This window comes from Microtus oregoni, unplaced genomic scaffold, assembly GCF_018167655.1.
Source record: "Microtus oregoni isolate MIOR12 unplaced genomic scaffold, Mior012 000005F_ref0000423, whole genome shotgun sequence".
Taxonomy (NCBI): domain Eukaryota; kingdom Metazoa; phylum Chordata; class Mammalia; order Rodentia; family Cricetidae; genus Microtus; species Microtus oregoni.
In genome coordinates, this window is record NW_024543064.1 from 31,793,237 (window position 1) to 31,819,972 (window position 26,736).

Below are 26,736 nucleotides of genomic sequence, written 5' to 3' on the forward strand. Positions count from 1 at the left end.
AGGGGTGGATGCCATTATTAACTATATAGAAGTAGGTAGCGTTCTACAAAAGTATTTGGTTTAAGGGGCTGGTGGTGAAAATGGTTGTCCAGGCTTTGGGTATGATCATAGCACTGCAGAAACCTGGCTGATAGTACAACTCAGGTCGTGGAGTTGGGAAGGGTAGCCTAAAGTCCTATTGAGGAGGCAGTTATGGAAACAGTGGCAAGATGAGTAGAAATAATTGAATTGGGAAGTTTGACCTCCAGCCCAAGCTAACACTGCAGCCAGGAGTGAATGCAGTCTCCGGGAGCACACAGTTGAGATGAACTTTAGGTCTAGTTGGCAAAACTTCCCAAACAACAGGTTTCAACACTGGTACACTGTTGTAAAAGCTTAATTTGCCTCTCCACGCTCGTAGCCTTGGGGTGCTGACTCTTCCCTGTGTACTGGGACATATGCTGCTACAGCTAGGTGTCCTCAAGGTATTAGTCATGCGGGAGCCCCTTCAGATTGTTTTTATTAAAGCTCTGAAATAACCACTAGCTAATTTGCATTAACTCATCGCTGTTTCTTCCTTCAGTTTATTATTTGTTCTGAGTGCTTAAAACAGTGTTTACCTAGGTCGACCTACGTTCCAGGCATTTGTGCCTGTGTGGTTCAGCAGGTGGAAATGCTTGCAGAAGGGGACATGAGTCAACAAAGGCAAACAAGAAGGCATTTGATCTAGATTGGAGGACCAAGGAATCTTTCCTAAGAAGGAACCTTTCCTTAGCTGAAGCTGGTAAATGGGAGTGGGCTGGGTCATGGTAGAGGTGAGCATCTTAGATCAGAGAGGGGAGAGTTGTAACACAGAAAATAGGGGATGCTACCCAGATGGTGGTATCCAGGTGATCCAGGAAAGGTTGACAGCTATGGTAAAACCAAGAAATGTAAGTGGTGTTTTGTTGCTCTCCAAAAAGCAAGCAAAATTCAGTTTTGACAAGTACCCGAATCTTACAAGGAACATGAAGATTTAAGTTGAGCCTGTGCTAAAAATGTATCATTAAAAATGTTGACTTTGGGGTTCTGTGGTTACTAGCATTTGCTGCTCTTGAAGAGGACCCAAGATTGGTTCCCAGCACCAGAAGAGGTCTCACAACGCCTGTAACTCCAGTTCCAGATCTGGTCTTTTGACCTCCTTAGGCTCTGGCATACATGTGGTGCACATAAACACATCAATGCAAAGACACATACACAAAAGTAAATCTTTTAAAAGATATTTATTTTGCATTGCATAAGTAAGAAGCCAAACAACTTTCGGTGCTTAGGTTTCCTTAAAGGTTCCAGCCTTCAATGTAATTCTAGTCAAGCCCAGTTCTGCATTTTCACAATAACTAGCTGAGTCCCAAAGTGTTGAAATTTACCTTTGGACTCTAGTTGTTATGATGAATCTCTTCCTAAATTCAGAACTGCTTACACGCATAGTATCTCGCCTTAATAGGTGGGTTTTTTGTTTGTTTGTTTGGTTGGTTGGTTGGTTGTTTGGTTGGTTTTGGTTTTTGTTTTGTTTCGTTTTGTGTTTTTAAGGCAAGATTTCACTCTATTCCAGGCTAAACTGGAATTTCCTGTGTAACACAAGTTGGCTCCAAACTCAATTCTGCCTCACCCCTTTATGCTGGAATCACAGGAGTCACTTATAGAAAAATATAAGGAGAACAGGTTGAGCTTTGCGGGGAAACTATTCGAGAATTCGAACCCTGTCTGAAGTTAGTTATATAGACGCTGGACACGGTTGCTATGGTTACTGCTGCCTCCAGAGCCAATGGTGTAGTTCGTAGATCCTGAAGGCCAATGGTGCGCGCTGTACAACAGTCACCACAGGAAGGACCGCCTTTAGCAACCACGGCTTGTGCGGTCTCCATGACTCCGGCCGGCTGCGCGCCTGCGCGTCCCCTGCTGAGCTTGGTTGCCATGACAATACTGGGCTGCTGTAGCTGGGCCGCCCTAAACTCACTTCAGATCGGGGTCGGACCTGCTCTTCCCAGGGTGCACATTCCGGATCTTTCTGGCTCGCGGGTGAGCTTCTTCGTTTGGGCGTGCGAGCTTTGGGGTTCTCGGCCGGGTCGCGGTTCGCCCAGGAGAACCTTGCTTCTCTCTCTGGTTAGCATCCAGAGCTGCCTGCCCCCGAAGGTGACTGCCACAAAGGCCCCGGAACCACCGCTGTGCCCTGTGCGTAGGCTGAGGGAAAGGACCGTGGGGCCAGCTTCTTCACGCACAGCCTTGCAGCCAGATGAAGCTCTGCAGGCCTTTGGTAACGCCAGCATCCGAGGTCAAGTCAGTTGCCTTCTGCCTTTCAGCCTTCAACTCCATCCACTTCTCTCACCATCTGACCACCGGTTCCCTTATCCTGTTCATCCCACGACCATCTCCACCCTTCCCTGTCCACGCTGTGCACTGTTAAATGTCCCTGCGTCTCCACCACTCTGTCACCTACGGGCCACCTACTTCCGTTTCCCTCCCTCAGGGCTTTGCCTGACTGCACATTTCTCCCTGTCCAGCCTTGCAGTCACCATGAAGATTTTCCGTTTCTCTCCACTGTTGCAAGCTCGTTGTCTTGGGTGAACTTGAAATGGGAAATTTGAAACGCTGCAAATACCTGCATTAGGTCATTGCAAGTCTCTTCTTGTGTTTTGAAAATAGAAAATAATTGAATGTCAGATTTGGACTTATTGTTAGCCATACACACACATCCCATATACAAAAGTTGTTCCTTGCTAAGTATTATGTTAGATATAAACTTAGGTAATGTGTTTATACTTGTAATAATGTCGTTCAAAAATGATCGCATAACAGAATTCCGACTGGGAAGGTGGGATTCGCTAGAGTGGGGACCCTTGAAATCATCCGTGTGTCTCTTTTCGTTGGTTAAGTTTCTAAATTAGAAACAATTTTTGTGAAAAGAACCAAGCAAGAGCAACTTAAGATAGATATTTTTGGCAAAGAAGCAGGCCCAGTGCCCCCTCCAAAAAAGACTAATACAGGAATTCTTAATATAAAATAGGAATAATTTAAATGCAGTGAAGTTTTCTTTTAGCCTGGAAAATATGATTTAACTCATACTTTCATCTCATAGTATGCATTGCTCGTTGGCTCTTACTATTGCCTTTTCGGTATTCGGATTTAAATAAATGTAAACCTATGTTTGAGGACCCATAAGTTTACGTTTTAAACTGTACCAAAAACTGCCCCTTAACAAAGGATATGAGTACAGTCTTCTCTTCAAACTAGATACTGGAGACATGGTACTTTGAGGTTACAATACTGATCTCTCAGAACAATTGAAGCAGTATTTCGGATGTCTTATGCTGGGGGTGAGGTCCGATTTACAAATGCTGAAAAATTCCATTCTCTGTACTAAATTAGAAAGGGAAAAACTTCTTCAGCTTTTCTAATTTTTCACATCAAATAAAACTACGCAGAATTCCTTGGGAAAGCACACAGGCAATTAGGTCCTATGTCACAAGGTGCTTTCTCCTCCAGTATGTATTGGACAAGCATTGTGACAAGGTGAAAGTACAGTTTTGTTTTGTTTTGTTTTTCCTGTTCCCCTCGAATGGTTCTAAACCAGGGGGTGGGGTGTGGAGATTTTAAGAGGCATCACCAGGCGTGGAGTCACAGCTGGGTGTGTGCTCCTGGCCCCTAGTCAGTAGTGGCCAGGGCTGCTGGGGTCCATTCTACTGCTCGGCATCTCCTATAACAAAGGTTGATCCTTTGTGAATGGCGCCAGGACCAAGAACCCCTCCTAACGTAACCAGCAGTGACTATTTGTCTTCTGTTCCCAGTCCTAGTTCACATGCACATTTTACATATTGATGACATACATTTTTCTTCATCTTTCTCTTGATTTATGGGTTAAGCATTCAAATTGCTACCTTGTTTTCAACTTTTTTTTAAAAAAAAGTATATTTTGGTTAGGAATTGAAACAACTTGTGAATCATATTCTTGGCTTTAAGATTAGGTATCTTGTATTATATTTCTATGGAAGGAAGGAAGGACAGTTAGGGTGAAAAGTCACGTGATTGGCTGTTCCAGTTTGGTGACCGAGTTATTTGTTTCTTAGCCGTCACATAAAGACCACATGGTCCAAAACCAGTCGCTTACTGAGAGGCAGGAAATGAGGTTCTGGTCCCTCTGTTGTAGTTAGGGCACCTGCTAGGAGAGAATAAAGGAACAGGCAGAAATGACTGCACCTACCCCGTCTGCCTGCTTTCCATTTAAGACTGGTTGTTACTGTCTGTTTCCTGACACTTCCTTCAGCTTAGCACCTCATCCTTTATATGTGGGAGGAGTCAAAACATCTCGGGGTACGCTCGCCTACGATGCTTAATGACCATGTCTTCAGTATCTAGTTTGAAGAGAAGACTGTACTCATATCCTTTGTTAAATGGGGCAGGTTTTGATAGTTTAGATATCAGAATTTATAATACAAAGGACATGTTTTTATTACCTCAAAATCTGCTGTGTTAGAATTTTAAGATTTCTCAACCAGCAAATCTGAGTTCACTTGGGGGGGAATTTTGTTCTGGGATGCCCTAACACCATCCCAGGCAGAGGAGCTTGGATGTGCAGAGTCAAGGAACTCACTGTAAGCAGCGTGGTAGGAGCAGTGGTCAGGTGGCGGGAAAGCCTAATGCAGAAGAGGGTCAGGAGGTGAAGTGAATGAGAAGGCAGGAACCAGACTGTAGAGAATCTCGGGTGCCAAGCGAAGGGTCTGAACTCTTCTGGAAGCCATGCAGACATTAAGCAGTGAGTGACCTGTATTCGGAATGAGCCTTCTGGGGGCTTTACCGAGCACACATCGGACGGACGGGAGCCAGCATCGCAGCGGCAACTCGAGTTGCTAATGTTGCTGTGCTCTTCTGCGCATGTCCTGAGTGCCTTCACCAAACCGCAAGCATGGGGAAGCTGAATCAGGAGGTGAGAAAAGGCCTAGCAGCTACAGATTGGGTGATGAACGGGGAGGACCTGAGGATGCCACCCGGGCTGCGTCACTAAACCGTTGGTAATTATAACTATGGAATACCGGAATACCGGAGGTAGAGGAGGAAAATGGATTATTCAAGCTGGGCTGTTCAATTGACAGTTGGACACACGCTGTTCTGAGTCCGAGCATTTTATATTGCCCTCCCACCCTGTGTCCTGTTTTCCAGAGCTTGCCTCCTCCACCCGCCCTCTCTTGAAGGTCAGCCCTGAGGGACCGTTTCTGTTCTCCCGCTTCCAGCCCATTTCCACCTACAACTCACTGAGTGAGAGCTACACACGTGGAGGAGGACCCAGTTCATTGAGTAACCAACCAAGGGTCTCCAAAGTGTGAGCAGAGAGAAACAAAGCCTTGGCCGATTCTGAAATGATATGTAGTAGGCCTAGGGCTTGAAGAGCTCTCGGCCTTGCTGAGGCGCAGCAGCAGAGAATGTCCTGCTGAGAAGAGGAGCACTCACAGAGAAACCCAGACAAGTGTGCATCAGGAAGCCAGGCCTCAAACTCACGAAGATACACCTGCCTCCGCCTCCCAAGTGCTGGGATTAAAGGTGTGCACCACCACCATCCGGCAACAGCAGCTCTTATAAAGGAAAACATTTATCTGGGACTGACTTACAATTTAGAGGGTTAGGTAATTTTCCTCATGGTGGGAAGCATGGCAACATGCAGGCAGACATGGTGCTGGAAAGGTAGCTGAGAGTTCTACATCTAGATCAGCAGGCAGCAAGAAGAGAGAATGACACTGGGCTTGGCTTGAGTATCTAGGACCTCAAAGCCCACCTAGTGACACATTTCTTCCAACAAGGCCACACCTACTCCAACAAGGGTAGAACTTCAATAATGGCATTCAGTAAGAGTCTATAGGGGCCAATTTCATTCAAACCACTACCCTTCTATTGGTCAGAATTTGGTCACATGAGTATGCCTAGCAATGAGAAAGGCAGCTTTTTGATTGTTAAAGGCGATTCTTTGGTTGATTCCTCTTATGTCTGAGGAAGAAAGAAAAGTACAAATTAAAATTAAAGGGCATCTGGAGTCTCAGCCATACACCTGTGTTTGCTCCAACTTGAACGTTGCTCTTTCTTGCTGCTTTTTTTTTTTTTTAAGTCAGGGTCTTGCTAGGTAGTCCAGGTTGACTTTGTACCTGCCATCCTCCTACCTCCACCTGCTGGGCACTGGGATCCCAGATGTATCCTGCCATGCCTGACTCTTGAGACTTTTTCTAATTATTTAATTCAGTTACTCAATGAGCTAGACACCACCGTCTTGCAGATGAGGAAATAAGAATTTAAAGACCTGAGTGACTAACTTGTCTAACACCTACACAGTGAGGCAACCGTCTGTGGAACCAAGGTGTGTCAAGCTGCTAGCACTGTAGAGGAGGGCAGAGAGTCCAGGTGGGTTCCTGGGAATGACAGCATTAAAATACCCATGAAAACGGGGAAGCCTGGAAAGAACACCAAGTGAAACAGGCTAGACAAGAGTGCCGATGGGACAGCGTGATATCACAATGCAGAATGAAGAAAGCTTTCCCGGAAGAGTGACTAAATTGTTGGGGTGCACCGTGTAGCATGAGTCATTTGAAGAAAGAAGGCACTCCAAGATGAAATTCTAAGGTCTATGTGGCCACAGGAAGGTCCAGCCTTTTCTGATGAACTGAACCCTGAATAGCCATACAAAGGGTATTTATTGAAAGTTTCACAAAGTATTTCCTCATACCAAGGTCCCCGATCTAATTTCCACGTCTCGCTGAAGGAGAGCATCACACGCCCCATGACTCTTAATCATGTATCATTTGCAATATGCAATAATACAGGAGTCTCGGGTGCCTGAGGTGTCATGTGACCAGAGTCATGGGATGACTGCAATGCCCCTTCAGCAAAACCATCACTTTTTCCGCAGAGATTCTTCAAGGTCAGAGCACTTCTGAAGAACAGCTGTTCATTCTAATGTCCATCCAGATATGGTGTTCTGCCAAATTCCTACGATAACAAATAAAAATAGAAGTCATCTGTAAGGACAGGAAACCAGCCTGGTGTTGGTGGCACACACCTTTAATCCCAGCACTCGGGAGGCAGAGGCAGGTGGGTCTCTGTGAGTACGAGACCAACCTGGTCTTCAGAGTGAGTTCCAGGACAGGCTCCAAAGCTCCAGAGAAACCCTGTCTCAAACAAAACAAAACAAAAATATGTGTGTTTGGTGAGAGACATGCTGTCCCAGAGGACGACAGCTAGAGGGGACTCTGGTGGGGCTCTCTGAGCTCTGAGTTTTATCACTGAACTCTACTGCCAGTTCTATATCTTCATTTTTGCTATCAAAGGTGTCTTGAGCTTGGCCAAGTATCAGTAGAGAGGGAGATTATGTGCATATGGAAAAGAAAATGAACAAATAGAGAATAGGGCTGAGATTACAGGCAAAGGGGCTGGCCTTTGCACAAATAGAGAATAGGGCTGAGATTACAGGCAAAGGGGCTGGCCTTTGCACAAATAGAAAATAGGGCCGAGATTACAGGCAAAGGGGCTAGTCTTTGCACAAATAGAGAATAGGGCTGAGATTACAGGCAAAGGGGCTGGCCTTTGTCAAGAGGATGAATGTCCTGGTTAGCCTTAACTGTCGACTTGACACAGCCTAGAGTCCTCGGAGAGGAAAGCTTCAGCTGAGGAATTGCCTAGGTCAGGTTGGTCTGTGTGTGTGTCTGAATGATTGTTTGGATTATTACTTGGCTCAGGCCTGCTCGGCCCACTTCAGGCATCACCATCCCTAGGCAGGTGATCTTGAGCTGTATAAGGAAGGGGGCTAAGCAGGAACCTAGAAAAGAAGCCAGCAAGCAGTGTTCCTCTAACCTGCATAAATTCTTGTCCTGATGTCCCTCAGTGATGATCTGTGACCTGGAAGTATAACCAGGTAAATCCTCCCCTCCCCGAGTTGCTTTTGGTCAGAGTGTTTTACCACAACAGAAAGGGAACCAGCAAATGGACTGGACACCTTTTCCACTGAGAAAGGAGAGATAGGGATGTCTAAAGATGAAGGTTTGTATGTTGGGGTGAAAACAAAAAATGTCAGGTTCTGATGGGCTTAGTGTTGCTAGGATGAAGAACAATGTCATCTGTCAGGAGTAAGAGACAGGATTTCCAGTAGAACTGGCAACACAGAGGATGACCTAGAAGCTGGAGACCATGAATTTATAGCCGTTTCACTCTGTGTGCGTAGATTTTCCTCTCCCAGCACTCAGCAACCTACAGTAATAAAGAATAACAGAACTTTTCCAGACTGGCATTTTTAGGAAGGTGGGACAAGGAACAAGATGGTTGAGAATATTGGTGAGTTTTAATAAACCTGGGCTAAAGTAGCAGAAAATAAATGCTCACAAAGCATGGAGAAATCAGGGCCTTTCTGCATTGCTGATGAGAAAATAAATGATACCATTATTATAGTAGGATATTGGTACAGAATTATGTATCTAGCCATTCTATCCCTAGGTAATAAATCCCAAAGATCAGAAAGCAGGGACTCAAGGTGGTACTTGGACACCAACATCCGTAGCAGCATAAGCACAATATTGCAAAGGTAGATGCAGCCCAGCGTCTGTCAGCAGATGAGTGGACAGACAGACTATGTACAGGACAGCGGGACATCATCCGGCCTGTTAGAGGAGTGGCAAGGATAAGATGCTGAGTAAAATGGGGAAATACAAGGGAAAGTTGCCTACAGTTCCTCTTACAGTGGGCACTTCTAGTCCAGATCCAAAGGTGGCAGGAAGAGAAAAGTCACTGGGCCTGGCTTGGGCTTTTAAAACCTCAAAGTCCATCCTCAATGACACACTTCTTCCAACAAAGCCACACCTACTCCAACAAGACCACACCTCCTAATCCTTTTCAAGTAGTGTGCCAGCCACTTCCTGATGACTAAGCATTCAAATCTACGAGCTTATGGGGGGCAGTCTATTCAAACCACTGCACTGTGTGCTGCCATGTGGGTGCTGGGAACCGAGCCCACATCCTTGCAAGAGCCACCTGTGTTTGTAGTGTCTGAACTCTCCATCTCCCAAAGCAGCTGTTATTTGACCCACTATCATGGTGAAAGATGATATATAGCATAATTTCTTTTTAAAAATTTTCTTTTGGGCCGGGCGGTGGTGGCTCACGTCTTTAATCCCAGCACTCGGGAGGCAGAGGCAGGTGGATCTCTGTGAGTTCGAGACCAGCCTGGTCTACAAGAGCTAGTTCCAGGACAGGCTCCAAAACCACAGAGAAACCCTGTCTCGAAAAACCAAAAAAAAAAAAATTTTTTTTCTTTGGGGGATTATTACTTTCAAAGTAAGAAAAATTAATAGTAATAGAAGGATTAGGTCAAACAGTCTTAGGTGTCTTCAGGAGGATGTTACTATTTCTGCTTCTCTTGAATCCGTGCGATGGAGAGCGCCACATCTGGAGCACACCTGTGCTCAGGAAGCAGCACAGCTGGGGCATAACTCCCACCTGAGTCCCTAGTAGACCTTAAAAGGCGCTCTTACTCTTTAGTCAGCAAAACATTAAAAACTGGTGGCAACGAGTTTATCTATGCACGGGGAGCCGCTTCCCACTGTTACTGCTGTTTCTGTGGGACACTGAACAGGGAAGACTGTAGACCCACCCCTCCGTCCTCCTCCCTCCCTCCCTCTCTCTATTTCTTCCTTTTATCACTTTCCCTTCATCTTTTTCATCTCTCCTTTCCTTTCTATCCCTTCTTTCCTTTCTTTCTATTCAAAGGTTTTGTTTTTACTTTTGTGTGGGTGCGTGTGCCTGCACATGTCTGTGAATCCCAGTAGAGGCCAGAATAGGTCATCAGATCTCCTGAAGGAGTTAGGGGTGGTTGTGAGCAGCCCTGTGTGGGTCCTCGGAGGAGAAGTGTGTACTCTCAGCCATTGAGCTATCTCTCAGCCCCTTTTCTTTCTGTTTTAAACAAGGTCTCACTAAGTGACAAGCCTGACCTCAAATTGATGATTCTCCTGCCTCTACCTCTCAAGTGCTGGAATTGAGTGTATGCTACCATGTCCCACTTTATGTTATTGTTACTGAAAGTTTTCAAATACCCTGGGAAGACAGAGAGAAGAGAGCTGGGTCAGTGTTGTTTTTGTTAATTATTAAACTCTAATTAAGAACTTTCTGGTGGGTTTTTTGTTGTTGTTGTTGTTATTGTTGTTGTTGTTTTGTTTTTTGAGACAGGGCTTCCTGTAGCTTTGGAGCCTGACCAGGCTGGTCTCAAACTCACAGAGATCCACTTGTCTCTGCCTCGCAAGTGCTGGGATTAAAGTCATGCGCCACCAGTGCCCGGATATTTTCTTCATATTTTATAAAACAATAATTATTTTTCTAAAGTTCTTTTAACTATAGTTTTCTGTTATTTCTTCCCAACAGAAGCCCAAATAAAGACACCCAAAGAAATGTGTCAAGAATGGTTGTCTAGACTTGCTCTGAGCAGCCGCAGTAAACAGACCGAGGGAGAGAGGAAGGCACTAGCAACAGCCCCAGAGCTTATGGACTCCATGCTGGAGTCTCGAAGACACCCAAGCAGCAGCCTCCAGAAGGACTTTCCCCAGGTATTCTAGAATTGATAGGTAACAGAGAGAGAAGCAGGCCCACCGAGACAGCATGCCTTCATCTAATCCGCCATTCGCTAAAATACCAGGAAGTCAGTTTACGCGCTTCAGAATGAGGCTTTGTGGTGGGGTGACTGTCCTCTGCCAGCTGCTGGCCGTTGAACAAGCTGACCTCACGAGCCTCCTTGCCCTACCTATGAAGCTGACATGAACTCAGTTACGGCAGAGTAGTCGTGAGGATAAGTTACGGCAGAGTAGTCATGAGGATAAGTTACTTAATGCACGTTGCTACTTCTCTCATTGCTGTGCCACATACCTGACAGGAGCAACTTGAAGGAGGAGAGGTTTACTCTGGCTCCTGGCTTCAGTGAGTACCGTTCATATGGCAGGAAGGCTCACTGGGCAGTGCCATCTGCAACAGACTGGGAGGCCACAGCGTCTACGTCTTGGTGGATCAGGAAGCAAAGATCTAGACCTGAATGGCTGTGTCTGTCTACTATTGGCCATGTCCCAAAGGCTGGACAACCTCCTGCCATAGCACCGCTAGCTGGGGAGTAGGGGTGGGGGAAACGGGACATTTCATTTCATGTTTAAATCATAATAGTCAGCAAGTCTGTGTTGATCCAAAGCAGAATAAACTGAAACTCTTGTACCCCACTAATAGAACTAAAACTCAATAAAACTTTTTAAACATAGGCAGTGGAGGGGGGGGGTGTGCATGCCCGTGCATGTATTGTATGCATGTGGATATATTTATGTGCATGTGGAGGTCTTCCTCTCTCTTCACCTTTTGAGGCAGGGTCTCTCACTGAGTCTAGAGCTCACTGGATCTGGTTAGGCTGACTCTGGATCTGGTCGCTGGCTCAGTCCTGATCCACCAGTGTTAGGAATGGATTTGTTCTTGGCTTCTGCTCCCCATGGAGCTATTCACTCTGTCCTAGGTAGCTGGTTCTGTCCCCCTACGGTTCTGGAGGAGATCACTGACTAGTCAGTGTGCTGAACGGATCTGCCCATTTCTGCTCCCCCACTGCCAGGCCTGGCTTTAATGTGGGTGCTGGTGATCAGCCCATGTCCACTCCCCCTGGCCAGGCCTGGCCTTGGTGTGGTATTAGGGGTCTGATTGAGGTTCTCATGTTAACGCAGCAAGCAGAAACCAACTTCTGTTTCTTGATTTTGTTAAAGGTGAAATCTGAGAAAATCTGTCAGCCTTTGCAAAGAGAACATCAGAATCTCCAGGAGCCTGGGCAGCAGCCTAAAAAATACCTTACCCAGGTAAAATTCAGATCCCTTTACCTAATGATATTAGCTAACTCTGTGTCAGCTTTTGCTTAATTCTTGTCTGAATATATTAAGATGTGTCGATTCATACTGTAAGGTTGATCAAATGTATATTAAAATATTATGAACATATCATAATAAAGAAAGAGAAAAAGTCACACACTTGGTTGTCTTTATCAACTAGATCAAATTTTCAACATTGTGCTACATTCTCTAGACCACTGAGGACTGGGGTTGTAGCTCAGAGGACAAGCACTTGCCTAGAATATGAAAAAAAAAAGTCCTAGGTTTAATCCCGCATATTGGAAAGAATCCTTTTGGACCAGGCATTGTGGCCTTTAATCCCAAACACTCTGGAGGAAGAGGCCTGTGGACCTCTGTAAATCACAAACCGGCCTGGCTACCTGGCTACATAGTAAGATCTTAAAACGAAGCAAACAAAGAATATATATATATATATATATATATATATATATATATATATATATTTGTGTGGGAATGGGGGCCGGGGAGGAGAGGCACACAGAGAGATAGCTCTGTGATTAAGAACATGTACTTAATCATATGTACTTAATGTACTGGGGTTCAATTCCTAGCACCCACATTGGGTGACTCACAACCCCCTGTAACTCCAACTCCCGTAGAATGCTCTGGCCTCTTCCAAGCACTTGCATACCCCCTCCCACACACACATACGTGATTACAATTTTAAAAGTAACTTGCTGTGGGATAATGGTCTATAACCATGTCAATTGTATTTTGATAAAACACCAATTGGCCAGTAGCCAGGCAGGAAGTATAGGCAAGGTGATCAGGCAGGAAGTAGAGGTGGGGCAACAAGAACAGGAGAATTCTGGGAAGAGGAAAGCTCAGTCTACAGTCGTCACCCAGACATAGAGGAAGCAAGATGAGACTGCTTCACTGAAAAAGGCACCAAGCCCCGTGGCTAACACAGACAAAAATTATGGGCTAATATAAATTATAAGAGTTAATAAGAAGCCTGAGCTAATAGGCCAACTAGTTTATGATTAATGTAGACCTCTGTGTGTTTATTTGGGGCTGAATGGCTGTGGGACCTGGTGGGACAGAAACCTCTGTCAACAGTAACTCTTTTTTTTAAAAGAGTGTACATACTTTGGAATTAATGAAACAAGTGAAAACATTCTGCAGACCACATAGTCCACCATCCACACCAGTGGTGTCAGCCCTCCTGTCAAATGACACATGGTTTATGTTTGCTTTTTGTGAAAGTATAAACGTAGTCTCTTAGTGTGTTGCTTTGAAGCATGTGAATTTTTTTTAACAAGTAAAAAACCCTCAAGTACCCACAATTTTGTTTGATTCAACCTAATCAAAGAATGCACATGGGTGGAGTGCTGTCTGCTGCTTTTCTGCACGGTTCTTGAAGCGTGGACAGCAGCTACATGTCTTTTGTTTTAGTTTTTTGTTTTTCAAGACAAGATTTCTCTGTGTAACAGCATTAGCTGTCCCGGGACTAGTTCTTGTAGACCAGGCTAGCCTTGAGCACACAGAGATCCACAGTCTGCCTCTACCTCCTCAGTGCTGGGATTATAGGAGTGCACCACTCGGCCAGGCAGAGCCACGTGTCTTTAGAGTACATTTGCTGTTAGCTTCTTACTAACTGCAACTTCGTTTCAGCGCCCGCATGAAGACCTGGCTAGAGATGCAGAGCCTCAGAACTGCCTCTTGAGGGAAGTGGAATGCATAGCACAGAGGCTGGGGGCGTCCCTGGAGGAGATCCAGAGGAGAGCTGCGGAGCCACAAAAGGAGGAGAGAGAGCAGAGAAAGTTAGGTGAGCCATGGCTTCAGCCGACCATTCTGGCTGTGGATTTACTAGGATGACCTGAGGCAATATATACCAAGGGGAAAGGGACTCTAAGATGAACATGTAAAAGACTTATTGCTTCTGTGTCCCCAAGTCTTCAGAAAACACGGGCTTGACAGGCCCGCCCCAAAGGCACAGCCCAGAACTGTGTACCACCCACCAGTAGGAGTCCCAGAACCCAGAAGACCCATTTGTTCCTTCGCCCTAATGCTGGATCCTCCTTCCTCACCAAACATCACCGCCTCCCTACTTTGAATGCTGTCTCTGAGTTTTGATCACATGCAATATCATTCATTTAAATTTTTATTTCATTTATTTTTATTTTATGTGTATGGGCAGTTTGTCTTTGTTCTGTGTGTGTGCCTGATGCCAGCAGAGGCCAGAAGAGGATATCGGAATTACACACAGACAGTAGTGAGCTGCCATGTGGGTGCTAGGAATTGAACTTAGGTCCTCTGGAAGAACAACCAGAGCTCTTAACCACTGAGCCATCTTTCCAACCCCCATTTTTAAAAAAAAAAAAGATAAACTTTAAAATGGGTATGATGGTGCAATCCCATCACTTGGGAGGCAGAGGCAGGTGGATTTGAGGCCAGCCTGGTCTACATAATAAGTCCCAGGACAGCCAGGGCTATGTAGAGAGACCTTGTCTCAAGAAAAGAAAAAGAAAAAAACCTTAAAAATACATTAAAATTTTTATTTTGTGCATTTTTGCAAATGTGGGCAACATGCTAAGACACACATATAGAAGTCAAAGAACAACTTAAAGCGATTCCCTCTACCATGTGGGTTACCACCACCATTGAATGCAAGTTGTTAGACTTTGGGGCAGGTGCCTCTATCCTCTGAGCCATCTTGCCTGCAATATCCATTCTTTCAGTTTGTTCTCTTGCTTAGTCTCACAAACGTTGGTGAGACTCATTTACATTGTCTCTGTTCACTATTACTGCCTTTATAATATTCCGCTGACGCTACACTGGTCCATTCTACTGTTGATGGGCATTGTGATGTTTCTAGTTGGGATAGCACGAATTCTTTTTTTTTTTTTTTTTTTTTTTTTAGTTTTTCGAGACAGGGTTTTTCTGTGGTTTTGGAGCCTGTCCTGGAACTAGCTCTTGTAGACCAGGCTGGTCTCAAACTCACAGAGATCCGCCTGCCTCTGCCTCCCAAGTGCTGGGATTAAAGGCGTGTGCCACCACTGCCCAGCCTAGCACGAATTCTGATGCTATTAGCATCCTTGCATTATCTTGTGGGTATTTACATATGCCTAATCCAAATAAGAATGCACTGGATCAGAGACTGGGGCACATTCTCCTGTGGTCTTCCAAAATACCATCATGTGCCACTTAACCATAGAGATTCAGTCTGGAAAATGGAACATTAAGTAATTTCCTTGTTACACAAGTGTGCTGACAGAAACCGAGACAGCTAGGCACTGTATGGGAGGTTGATTCTGTATGGGAGGTTGATTCTGTATGGGAGGGTCAGGTTCATTCTGTGGCCCATAGCACAATTAAGAGCTCAGTAGTGTAAGAGGTCTGGTTCTGCACACTCCCTGGCAATGCTTGCTAATGGGTCAGTACTGTAGCCTGGCATAGTGAGGGTACAGTAGCATTAACCGGCTTCACCATGAGAGTCCCAGAGCCCTTTTGTCTGCTGCGGTGGCTGCTCACATTGTGTGCAGTTTGGAGCAGTCCCTGCTCAAGTCTCTAACACGTTTCTGTTCTGAACACATGCCTTTTTTGACCGCAAATATTCACATCTGCTCTTGGTTCTGCCAAATAGGAGCTCTATTTATCAAATGCAGTTTAGGGGAGCACTTACTTACTTTCTGTCTCTAGGGTTGCCTTTTCTGGACATTTCATATAAATGGCATCATACATGAGTGTGTATGTTTTCTTTCACTTAACACACTTTTGAGATTCAACCATAAAACAGGTTTATTGTTTTGTGTGTATGGGTGTTTTGCCTGCACGTATTTCTGTCTATCATGTGTCCATGGAGGCCAGAAGAGGGCATCAAATCTAGAACTGGTATTAACAGACAGTTGTGAGTTACCATGTGTGTAGACAGAGTTTTCCTGTCCTGACTGCCTGCTCCCAAATAACTAACATAGAGGCTTCTCTTAATTATAAATGCTCAGCCAATAGCTCAGGCTTATTACTAACTAGCTCTTACATAACCCATTTCTATTAGTCTATATATTGCCATGTGGCTGGCAGCTTTACCTGTCCTCTAGCACATATTGCTTTCTAGGCAGCTGGCTAGCGTCTCTCCTGACTCTGCTCTTCTTCCCATCATTCTCAGTTAGGTTTTCCTTCCTAACTTCCTGCTAGGCTACTGGCCTGTCAGCTTTTTTTTTAATATTTATTTATTTATTATATATATAATATTCTGTCTGTGTGTATGTCTTCAGGCCAGAAGAGGGCACCAGATCTCATTACAGATGGTGTGAGCCACCATGTGGTTGCTGGGAATTGAACTCAGGATCTTTGGAAGAGCAGGCAATGCTCTTAACCACTGAGCCATCTCTCCAGCCCTGGCCTGTCAGCTTTTTATTAACCAGTGGGAATAATACATATTCCCAATATACAGAAGGATTATTCCATAGCACATATTGTTATGGTTTAAGTAAAAATGCTGCAGGTCCCCGAGTGGATGCAGTGAGCAGTGGGTCCAGAGACCACACTGCAGGTCCCCAAAGTGACAGCAGGCAGTGGGCTGTGGGTCCCGAGAGCAGTTAGTCCCAGGCATGAATGGTGCAGTTCCCCAAGTGGCTACAGTGGGCCATGAGGGGCAGCTAGTCCCAGGCAGGGAGCCACATGGTGGGTGAGAGACCTCGACGGGGCAGCCAGTCCCACGAAGAGAGACAGATGGATGGGCATGCCAGGAGACCACATGGCAGGTCTCCAAAGGTGGCTGGTCCCGGGCAGGGAGCCATGCAGCAGGTGAGAGACAGATAGATAGGCACACCATGCAGAGTGAGGTTAGATATTTATTTAGTGGGTTATGGAGGGGAAAGGAAAGAAGAGAGAAGAGCAGAGAGAGAGAGAAACTGGGGGAGGGGGAGAGGATGTTGGAGGAAAGGAGAATGCTCGTTAGTTCTCGGCCACCCGGCTAGCTTAGACCTGAAATAATCACACAGAAACTGTATTAATTAAATTATTGCTTGGCCCATTAGCTCTAACTTCTTATTGGCTTGTCTCTTAAAGGGACAGGACAGATCATTACACATTACACATATGAGTGATAAGAATCAAATCCAAGCCCTCTGGGAAGTTCTCTTAACCAATGAGCCCTCTCTCCATCCCATTAATATCTCGCCAGCCCCCTATTGAGACCAGGTCTAACCATGCAACTCTGGCTGGCCTGGAATTTGCTATGTAAATCATCCTTGAATTTAGGGATCTGCCTGCCTCTCCCGCTTGAGTTCTAGGATCAAAGAATACACCACCACTCTCAGCCAGCCATTGCTGCTTTTTAACAGTGGGGTTTTGTTTTCAGGGCATGGGGGATGTTGGTTGAGACAGGGTTTCTCTGTGTAGCCCTAGCTGTCCTGGAACTCACTCTGTAGTTCAGGCTGGCTCAGAAATCTACCTTCCTCTGCCTCCCAGAGTGGTAGGATTATAGGTGTGTCTTACGAGACAGGGGATTTTCAAATACTTCCTCTTCTGAATTGTGAGCAGTCTTTTCTAGCAAACATGGCCGGGCTGCCAAAGCTTACTATTCCATAAACCTTCCTCATCTTGTGAAACCCTGCCTGTTTGCCCAAGCCTTGAATACCAGGCATTCCTGAGATTGTTGGTCATACCCTACACTATTATGAATGGGCCCTAGCATTCAGATAGTAAGGTTGCAGAGTGAAACACCCCCATCATCCTGCCCAAGTGTACTGGCTTACCCCGTTAGACCATTGTGCAGTCTTTTGTAAAAGTAGATATTGCCTTGAGGAGTTACCTTTGCATTGTTCACATGTCTGTCTGTCTGTGTGACACCAGGAATATTCTCCAGCACGTCTCACAAATCTTCCCTCTGTTGACAGTGTCCTTTATTGGACCAAAGGTTTTCATGTTATGTAGCTCAACTTACCTTTTTATTCTTTTGTTCTTCTGTTGCTACTAATCTTGGTAAAAGATTAAATATTGCCACCCCCTCAAAAAAAAGAAAAGAATACACTTATATGTCCATGGTCTAGCCAGGCATGGTGGTGCATGTCTTTAATCCCAGCACTCAAGAGGCAGAGTTCAAGGCCAGCTTGGTCTATAAAGCTAGTTCCAGGACAGCCAGAGCTATAGAATAGGAAGCCCCTGTTAAAATAAACAAAAAACAAAATACAACAACAACAACAAACCCATTATATCTAGAATAATAAATAAAGAAGTAGACTTAGAAAATACATCTGTGAATCCAGTAGAAGGTCTTAAAAATGTAACAAAGCCTGCCAGGTATGGTGGTGCATGCTTGTACCAGCATTTGAAGGATGTTATACTTCAAGATCAGTGTTAACAGAGTGAATTCCATTCTGGGCTATATAACAAAGTCTTCTCTCAAAAGAGAAACCAATTCTAGGATTGTGGCTCACTTAAGGCTAATGAAAAGCCAGAGTTGTCGAATTCTTCACTGATATGGCAGCCATCTGACCAATCAAGTTTAAGGCACTGGTTGTCTCCATGAATTTTTAAATCGGGCAAACAATTTATTTGGCTGTGTCATTCTAAAAGTAGATTTTATTTTTGAGACAGGGTATCACTATATAGCCTTAGCTAGCCTCAGGCTCACTGTATAGGCCAGGCTAGCTTCAAACTCAGAATCCTCCTGCCTCTACCTCCTGGTGCTGGGATTCAGGTGTGGGTCAACACTGCATCCACAGCCTAGCTTTTAAAATGAAAACCAAATGTTTTCTAAGTATCTGGAGCACCTCAGAACTTTTTAACATTTTGGAAGCCCCGGTTCTCTTAAAGTTAAAGGAGCAAACAGGATGTTTTCTGTCTGTCTACAGCACACATCCCACACTCGCCCCAACCCTTTGCTCTGCAGACCCAGGCAGCTCTGGATCCCTGTCGTTCCCAGAAGGCCCAGTGTCTCTCCTGCCTCCTTTGTTCTTCCTGCCTTCTCTCCATTACTCGTGATGCTCTCTTTCTCGAATATTCTTTCCACCTGAAGTTCCTCTGCTTCCCCTTCCTCCATAAAGGAGTACCTAGGTAAACTTGTTTTAGTGCCACAGAAACCATCTCACATCTCCAGCACAGAGAAAACAGCCCCGGATTGGCATCCCCCGCCATGCTATTTATTCCCCTTGGCACTGAGCAGGCTGCTCCAGTTCCTGACTTGCTTATCTCACCCATACACTGGGATGTGGGCACCTACATTGTATTTGTCATAATTATATGCCTGACAATGGGAGCAGTTGCTCCTGGAGGCAGCAGCAGGAATAGTATTGCTATAATTAGAATATAATTTCTCATCTGATGGGTTATAGTGGGATCTCCTCTGAAGATTTGAGTGATGTGGGAGTGTCATATATCAATCTGTTGATTTCATTGGTTAAGCAATAAACTGCTTGGCCCTCATAGGTTAAAACATAGGTGGGGGGAGTAAACACAACAGAATGCTGGGAGGAAGAGGAAGTGAGCTCAGACAGCTCTCCTCTTGGGGGCAGACGCCTCAGAGAGACACCATGCTCCCGTCTCCAGGGCGGACATGAGAGCTCTGCTCTCTGAGGCACACACGATGAAGCTCCGACCCAGGATGGACGTAGGCTAGAATCTTCCCAGTAAGACCGGTGCTTACAGATTATTAGAGATGGGTTGATCGGGATATCAGAATTTGCCAGTAAGGGCTAGAGCTAAAGGGCCAAGCAGTGTTTAAATGAATACAATTTGTGTGTTGTTATTTCGGGGCATAAGCTAGCCAGGTGGCTGGGGTGCTGGGGACGCAGCCCTGCCGCTCCTAATCACTACATTTGAGTGTTGCTGGCATAATAATAAAATGCGTACAACTGTCTGTGGCACCCATGGTGTGACTGGGGGTATTCTTATAAAGCTCAGTGTTCGCCTCTTAGTGTTAGCAGATCCTTGATTCTAATGGTTTAGGAAACCCGCCAACCAATCACAGTGAGGAGCCCTCAAGAAGCAAAGGGATAAAGCCTCCATCAACTCCAGTGCTCCAGCTGCTGTTCCCGTGTACTCCTTTGTACCCCTGATGGGTAATACTGTCAACCTGGCAGGAGCTAGAATCACCTAGAAGACCACCCTCTGAGCTTCCCTGTGATCTAGTCTCTAGATTGGGTCCACAGAGGAGGGAAGAGACACCCTAAATGTGAACAGCACCCGGGATATAGACAGAAAAAAGGGGAGAAAGTGAGCCGAGCCGTAACATTCTCTGCTTCCTGGCTTTGGTACAGTGTGACTCTGTGCTCCTTCTGCCATCATAGGCTGTACCCTAGAACTGAGCCCAAATCAATCCTTCCTCCTTAAGATGCTTTTTAGTGGTGAGGACAGTGACCGACACAATACCAAAATCTATTTCTGGGATTTTGTTATTTTCATTGCTAGCAGATATTGGCAAAATTCTCAATATAGTCCACTTACCACATAGTGACATTTTGGTCATCTGGAAATCTTCTATGTACAATAGTTTCATAAAATTAAATCACTTAATAACACTGTAGCCATCTTACTATGCAAGTATACCCTATGGTGTTTATGCTCTAATAAAATTACCTCCCAGCAGTTTCTCAGAACAGACTTCCCCATCCTTACGTGAGGCAGGATTGTGTTATGCATGCTTTAAACATTCAGCTGCCCTTGTGACCTCAGTGATCCAAGCCCTTCAGAACTTAATCTCATAAGAGGCTGGTTAGGGCCAGGTGTAGTGGCACACACCTTTAATCCCAGCACTTGGGAGGCAGAAGCGGGTGGGTCTCTGAGTTCGAGGCCAGCCTGGTGATCTATAAGGTGAGTTCCAGGACAGCTAGGGCTATTACACAGAAAAACCACAATAAACAAATAAAGAGAAAGAGAATGGTCAGGGAATGTGTGGTCAGAGTTTTGTGGAATCGATAAGGGGTTCAGTAGGAACACTAGAAGGGAACCCAGGAAAGCTTCCAGCTAGATCACATCTCTGTAGAGACTCAAAGGATGGTATTCACAGAGAAGAAAAGGTAGGAAATCTGATTGTCATTTATGTCTTTGGTTTTGGTGTTTTGAGACAGGGTATTTCTATGTAGGCTGAATTAACAGAGATCTACCTGATGCGGGAATTAAGCTGGGTACCACAATGCCCAACTGATTTGCTTTTGGGGATGTCTTAAGAGTCTTAACCCTTAGTTAGGGTTTCTATTGCTGTGAAGAGACACCATGACCATGACAGCTCTTACAAAGGAAAGCATTTAATGAGGCCTGGCTTACAGTTTCAGAGGTTTAGTCCATTATCTGTCGAGGGGAAGCGTCACAGCACAAAGGCAGACGTGGTGCTGGAGAAGGAGCTGAGAGTTCTGCATCTTGATCTGCAGGCAGCAAAAGGTGACTGCCACACTAGACATAACTTGAACATATGAGAGCTCAAAGGCTGCCTCCAAAGTGGCACGCTTCCTCCAACAAGGCCACACCTACCCCAACAAGGCCACACCTCCTAACAGTGCCACCTTATGGGTCAAGCACTCAAACACATGGGGGCCATTCCTATTCAAACCACCACATGGGGGTATTTATATTTATGTGTATGAATGCTTGCCTGATATATATGTCTGTGCACCCCAAATGTTCAGTGCTTAAGGAAGCCAGAAGAGGGCAACAGATCCCCTGGACTGAATTTAGAGACAGTTGCCGTGTGGGTTGTGGGAATTGAACCTGAGTCCTTTGGAAGAATAGCCAGTGTTCTTAACTGTGGAGCCATCACTCCAGCCCCTCATTTCTTTTTGTACATATGTTTTCTTTTTGTTTTATTTTAGACGAGGTACTTGAGAATGCTCGACTGGAAATTGAAAAATTGAAAAATAATCTGATAAAACTGAAAGAAAGTGGTGAGTCATTAGCATATATAGTAATAATAGATCACACAATAGCATAGTATGTGCAGTTTAAAATATCACTTAAGACGGCTGGAGAGATGGCTCAGAGGTTAAGAGCACTGACTCTCTCCCAGAGGACCTGAGTTCAATACTCAGCAACCATATGGTGGCTCACAATCATCTGTAATGAGATCTAGTGCCCTCTTCTGTCATGAAGGCATAGATGCACAATACATAATAATATTAATATATATACATCATGTAAGAGCTCCATGGCTAACAAACACTTACAGAGGACCCGAGTTTGGTTGTAGCGCCCACATTGAGCAAGTCGCAACCACTTGTAACTTCAGCTCCAGGGGATTTGACGCCCTCTTCTGGCCTCTGTAGACATTTGCCCACATGCACAGACACACAGACATAAATGACATGGTAAGACAAATCTTTAAAATGTTTTTAATAATGGCAATCACAAGTACCACGCCTACAGCCAGTGCTGCTCTGGCTGTTGCAGCTGCCATCACTTCCTACCCCCGGAGCAGGAGTCGCTCTGCCAGGAGCTTCTCATGATTTTCTTTATCCTCCTCACAAGTTGAGTACCGAATATGTTTATCCCCATCTCCTAGATAAGGATGCTGAGCTGTGGCAAGGTTACCTGGGTTATCCATTAACTACAAAATATACCACATCTGATGTGTGAATCCTTATGTATCTGATTCCAAAATCTATCACCAGGACAGAGAACTCAGGTGGTACTGAGACCCCTGGAGCCAAGGACCCTTATAGTCTGTTCAGCAATAGCTCCTTCACATTTGTTCACTGGAAAGCCAATAGACCTGGAATGGTGTTGAATGAGCTAATCTGACCCTGCCTTTGCTATTTAATAATTCTACCAGCGATTGTAAAATTTGGATATTCCAATGGTCACAACAAAAATGATTTATAGAATATTTTTATCAATTTTAAATAATTCCAAAATCAGTCAAAATTCCAAAATCCTTTCCTTTAAAATAAAAAATGTACACCCTGCTGAAATCTTAGCTCCAGGGACATTGAAATGGCTCTGAACCAGGACCCACCTGGTTGAAGGACAGACCTGATGCCAGCATTCTGTCTTCTGACATGTGTGCACACGCCACACCACACACACACAATAAGAAATGTTTCATGTTCCCAGACCCCTGTATTGTTGGAAACTCTACACTCAAAGAGTTCCTTAGACCTGTGTGAGAAATACAAAGCTTCTGTTTCATTACAATAGGTTGGTAGAATATTCTGGTTTGGCAGCTCTCCTATGCAGACAACCACATATGCAGAATGCAGCAGACCCCCACTCGTTAGTGTTTAAGAGTCGTTGCCTCCCAAAAGAAAACTGTGACCCAAGCAGTAACTGCCTCCTTCTCTGTTTAGATGCGACAGACCTACGGAAAGCGAAAGAACACAACCAGAGGCTGGACGAGGAAATTCTGGCTTTAAGAAACCGGGTTCGATCGCTTGACTCCGAGAAAAAGTTGCTTGGAGAAATGGTCAGTGTGCTTTAGTTCCTGGAGTTTGTTTAGTGTGTATCCAATAGCAACCAGTGGTGTGAGCCACAAGGCTACCCATGGTCTAAGCTGGTCCTTCGGGAGACTGGTCCTGACAATATCAGGGGTCAGGGCACAGAGGTGCTGTGTTCTAACCTAGTGTGTTTTAATCTGCCAGTGCTTACGTCTCATTTTAAGTACTTGTGCTGAACAGCAGCATCACTGCAGTTGTATGAATGTCAGGCTCGCTTATTTTTGTTGTTATTTTATGTGTATGGATGTTTTATGTGTATTGCTGTTGTATAAATGTCCGGCTCGCTTGTTTTTGTTGCTGTTCTATGTGCATGGAAGTTTTGGTTGTAGGTATGTCTGTGTATCATATGCATGTAGTGCCTGAGGGGACAGAGGAAGGTTCAGATCCACTGCATAAAGGTCATTGTAAGCTGCCGTGCAGGTGCTGGGAACTGAACACAGGTCCTCTGGCAAGAGTAGCCAGTGCTCTAAACTGCTGAGCCATCTCTGCATTCCCTAAATTAGGATTTCTACACCAGCATAGAATTAACAGTCATCAGATAAAAACATTACTCTTACTTTGTACAAGTTTGTGATTATTACTATTGTATTCACAGTTGTAGTATTTTTTAATTGATTTTTATTGAGCTCTGCATTTTCCTCTGCTCCCCTCCCTGCCTCTCCTCTCTCCTTCAACCCTCTCCCAAGGTCCCATTTACTCAGGAGATCTTGTCTTTTTCTACTTCCCCAGTTGTGGTATTTCTAAACCGTTTCTTCATGGTGGTGTATTATCTTTAATACATACTTTCATATGTAGTATCTCCAGCTTCAGATTATTTTAGTTTCATAACCACATTTATAGTATTAAATACAGTGCAAAGTGCTCAACAAACTTAGTTTTAAAAATTATTAAATACCTGTATTTGGACTTTCCTTTGGGAAGCTCACAAAACTTATTTAGCTTACCAAGTAGGGTTTTTGTTGTTGTTGTTGTTGTTGTTGTTTTTTCTATCCTGGAACTAGCTCTTGTAGACCAGGCTGGCCTCGAACTCACAGGGATTCACTGCCTCTGCCTCCCGAGTGCTGGGATTAAAGGTGTGCACACCACTGACCTGCCCCCACCTAGTTCTTATAACTTAAATTAACCTTTTTCTATTAATCTGTGTTCTGCCACGTGATTCAGTTACCGCGCCTCTGTGTCCTCCTCCCACTCTTGCACGCCTAGATTCTTCTCAAGTTCCCCTCTGACTGGAAACCCCACCTATTCTCTCCTGCGTGGCCACTGGCCACTCAGCTCTCCAGTAAATCAGTCACATTGACACATTTTCACACGGTGTAAACAAATATTCCACAGCAAATACCCACTGGGATAACCCTTATTAAAACAATAAGAAATGACATGTTGCCAGGCGGTGGTAGCGCACATCTTTAATCCCAACACTCAAGGAGACAGAGACCGGCGGATCTTTGTGAGTTCAAGGCCAGTCTGGTCTACAGAGCGAGTTCCAGGACAACCAGGGCTTTTACACAGAGAAACCCTGTCTTGAAAAACAAGAAAGAAAGAAAGAAAGAAAGAAAGAAAGAAAGAAAGAAAGAGAGAGAGAGAGAGAAGGAGGGAGAAAGAAAGAAAGAAAGAAAAAGAAAGGAAAGGAAAGGAAAGGAAAGGAAAGGAAAGGAAAAAAGAAATGTCATGTATGTTGTTGGGACTAGAAAAATTAGAACATAATGCATTGCTGCTTGTGCTGACTATATGTCAACCTGAGTCATTTTGGAAGATGGAACCTCAATTTAGGAAATGCCCTCACCAAACTGACCTCTGGGCAAGCCTGTGGTACATTTCCTTGATTGATGATTGATGTGGAAGGGCCCAGTTCACTGTGGGCAGTGCCAGTCCTGGGCTGGTGGTTCTGGGTGCTATATGAAAGCTGGCCATGGAGAGCGAGCCAGTAAGCAGCACTCTTCCATGGCCTCTGTTTCAGCTCCTGCCTCCAGGTTCCTGCCCTGTGCTCTTACTGTGACTTCCCTCAGTGTTACCTGTAAGTGTCGGCAAAAGAAACCCTTTCCTCCCTAAGTTACCACTAAGTTAAGTGGTGTTTTATCGTAGCCATAGGAACCCTAGGACACCACTGCTTGTGGTGGTGAACCCATAACAGGGGTGCAACAGCCGCTGTTGAGACAGTAGGGAGCCCCCAGAGCACTGCCCGTAGCATTGACGTGCTCTGCTAATGGCGCTTCCAGGTGTAAGTTAAACGCAAGGCCTCAGATACGTATTTCTACCTTCACGTTCAGAGCAGCGTTATTTACAGCATCCCAAGGGCAGCAAAAACCTGCGCCAGCTGACAAGTTTAAACAAGATGTGGGACGTTATCACACACAATGGAACTTAAAAGGAACTGGACTAGGACCTCTGCAAGACCAACGAGTGTTCTTCTGTTTGTTCGTTGGTCTGTTTCAAGACAAGGTCTCTCTGTGTATTGCTGACTGTTCTGACTTGCTCTGTAGATCAGGCCTGTCTTGAACTCAGCCATCAGCCTGCCTTTGCCTTCCAGGTGCTGGGATTAAAAGTGTGCACCACCACTGCCCAGTACAAGTGCTCTTAACCACCAAGCTAGCCCTCGTTTTCATTTATTTTTATTTATTGGTTTGTTTAGTTAGTGTCTGTGTCAAGTGTACGCACACACCTGTCTGCCAGAGGTGTGCATGCCACTGCAAGCATTCAGGCAGGTGTCTTCTGTATCACTCCTGCCTATTCCATTGAGGCAGGGTCTCTCCCTGAACTCAGAGCTCCTATTTTCTCTGCTAGATCGAAAGCTAGCAAGCCCTAGTGCTGCTTCTTCCTCTGTCCCCCTGGGAGCTAAGATTACAGGAACGTGTGGAACTTCTGGCTTGTTAAGTAGGTGCCAGGATCCAAACTCCAGGCCTCGTGATTGTGCAACCATCTCTCCAGCCTCGTTTTTGTTTTCTCACCAGAGTTTTATGAAGAATATAAGTTTAAACAATTATATAAAGATCAACTCATAAGAGCTTGGCAATATTGTGATGAGATCCAGCATGTCTACATTATTTTTGTTTGCTTTGTGGTTACAAAGTGATTTTTTTGTTGTTGTTTGTGTTTGTTTGTTATTTTGAGACAGGGTTTCTCTGTATAGCTTTGGAGCCTGTTCTGGCACTCATGCTATTGACCAGGCTGGCCCCAAATTTACAGAGATCTGCCTGCCTCTGCCTCCTGAGTGCTGGGATTAAAGGTGTGTGCTACCACCACTTAGTGGTGGTACAAAGTGATTCTTTTCCTTTCTAATAAATGTCTTAGTAGTTCTAGCATACACATTTATGTTGTAAAACAGCACGAGAAACCTTGGTGGGTGAGAGCCCCCAGCGAGTGAGAGCCCGTGGCGGGTGAGGGACAGACAAATATGCCATGCAGGCAGAGCTTGTGTGAGAGTTTATTGAGAGAAAGGTAAAGGGGGAGGGAAGAGGTAAAGAGAA

General features: G+C 45.0%; 1 protein-coding gene across 8 annotated transcripts in view; it reads left to right on the forward strand.

Moving 5' to 3' along the window:
* Positions 1-1,813: 1,813 nt before the first annotated feature.
* Positions 1,814-26,736, forward strand: part of Ccdc30 (coiled-coil domain containing 30) — an 82,074-nt gene continuing 57,151 nt past the window's right edge. For 3 of the 8 annotated variants that reach the window (XM_041652215.1, XM_041652218.1, XM_041652220.1), the window contains exons 1-6: positions 1,814-2,290; positions 10,399-10,580; positions 11,763-11,852; positions 13,518-13,671; positions 21,656-21,727; positions 23,126-23,241. In XM_041652215.1, coding sequence (XP_041508149.1) covers positions 1,882-2,290; positions 10,399-10,580; positions 11,763-11,852; positions 13,518-13,671; positions 21,656-21,727; positions 23,126-23,241 — 1,023 coding nt within the window. In that variant the 5' untranslated portion in view covers positions 1,814-1,881. Of the gene's footprint in view, positions 2,296-10,398; positions 10,581-11,762; positions 11,853-13,517; positions 13,672-21,655; positions 21,728-23,125; positions 23,242-26,736 lie in introns of all 8 variants that reach the window. The other 5 variants (XM_041652222.1, XM_041652221.1, XM_041652216.1 and 2 more) reach the window with 5 other exon arrangements.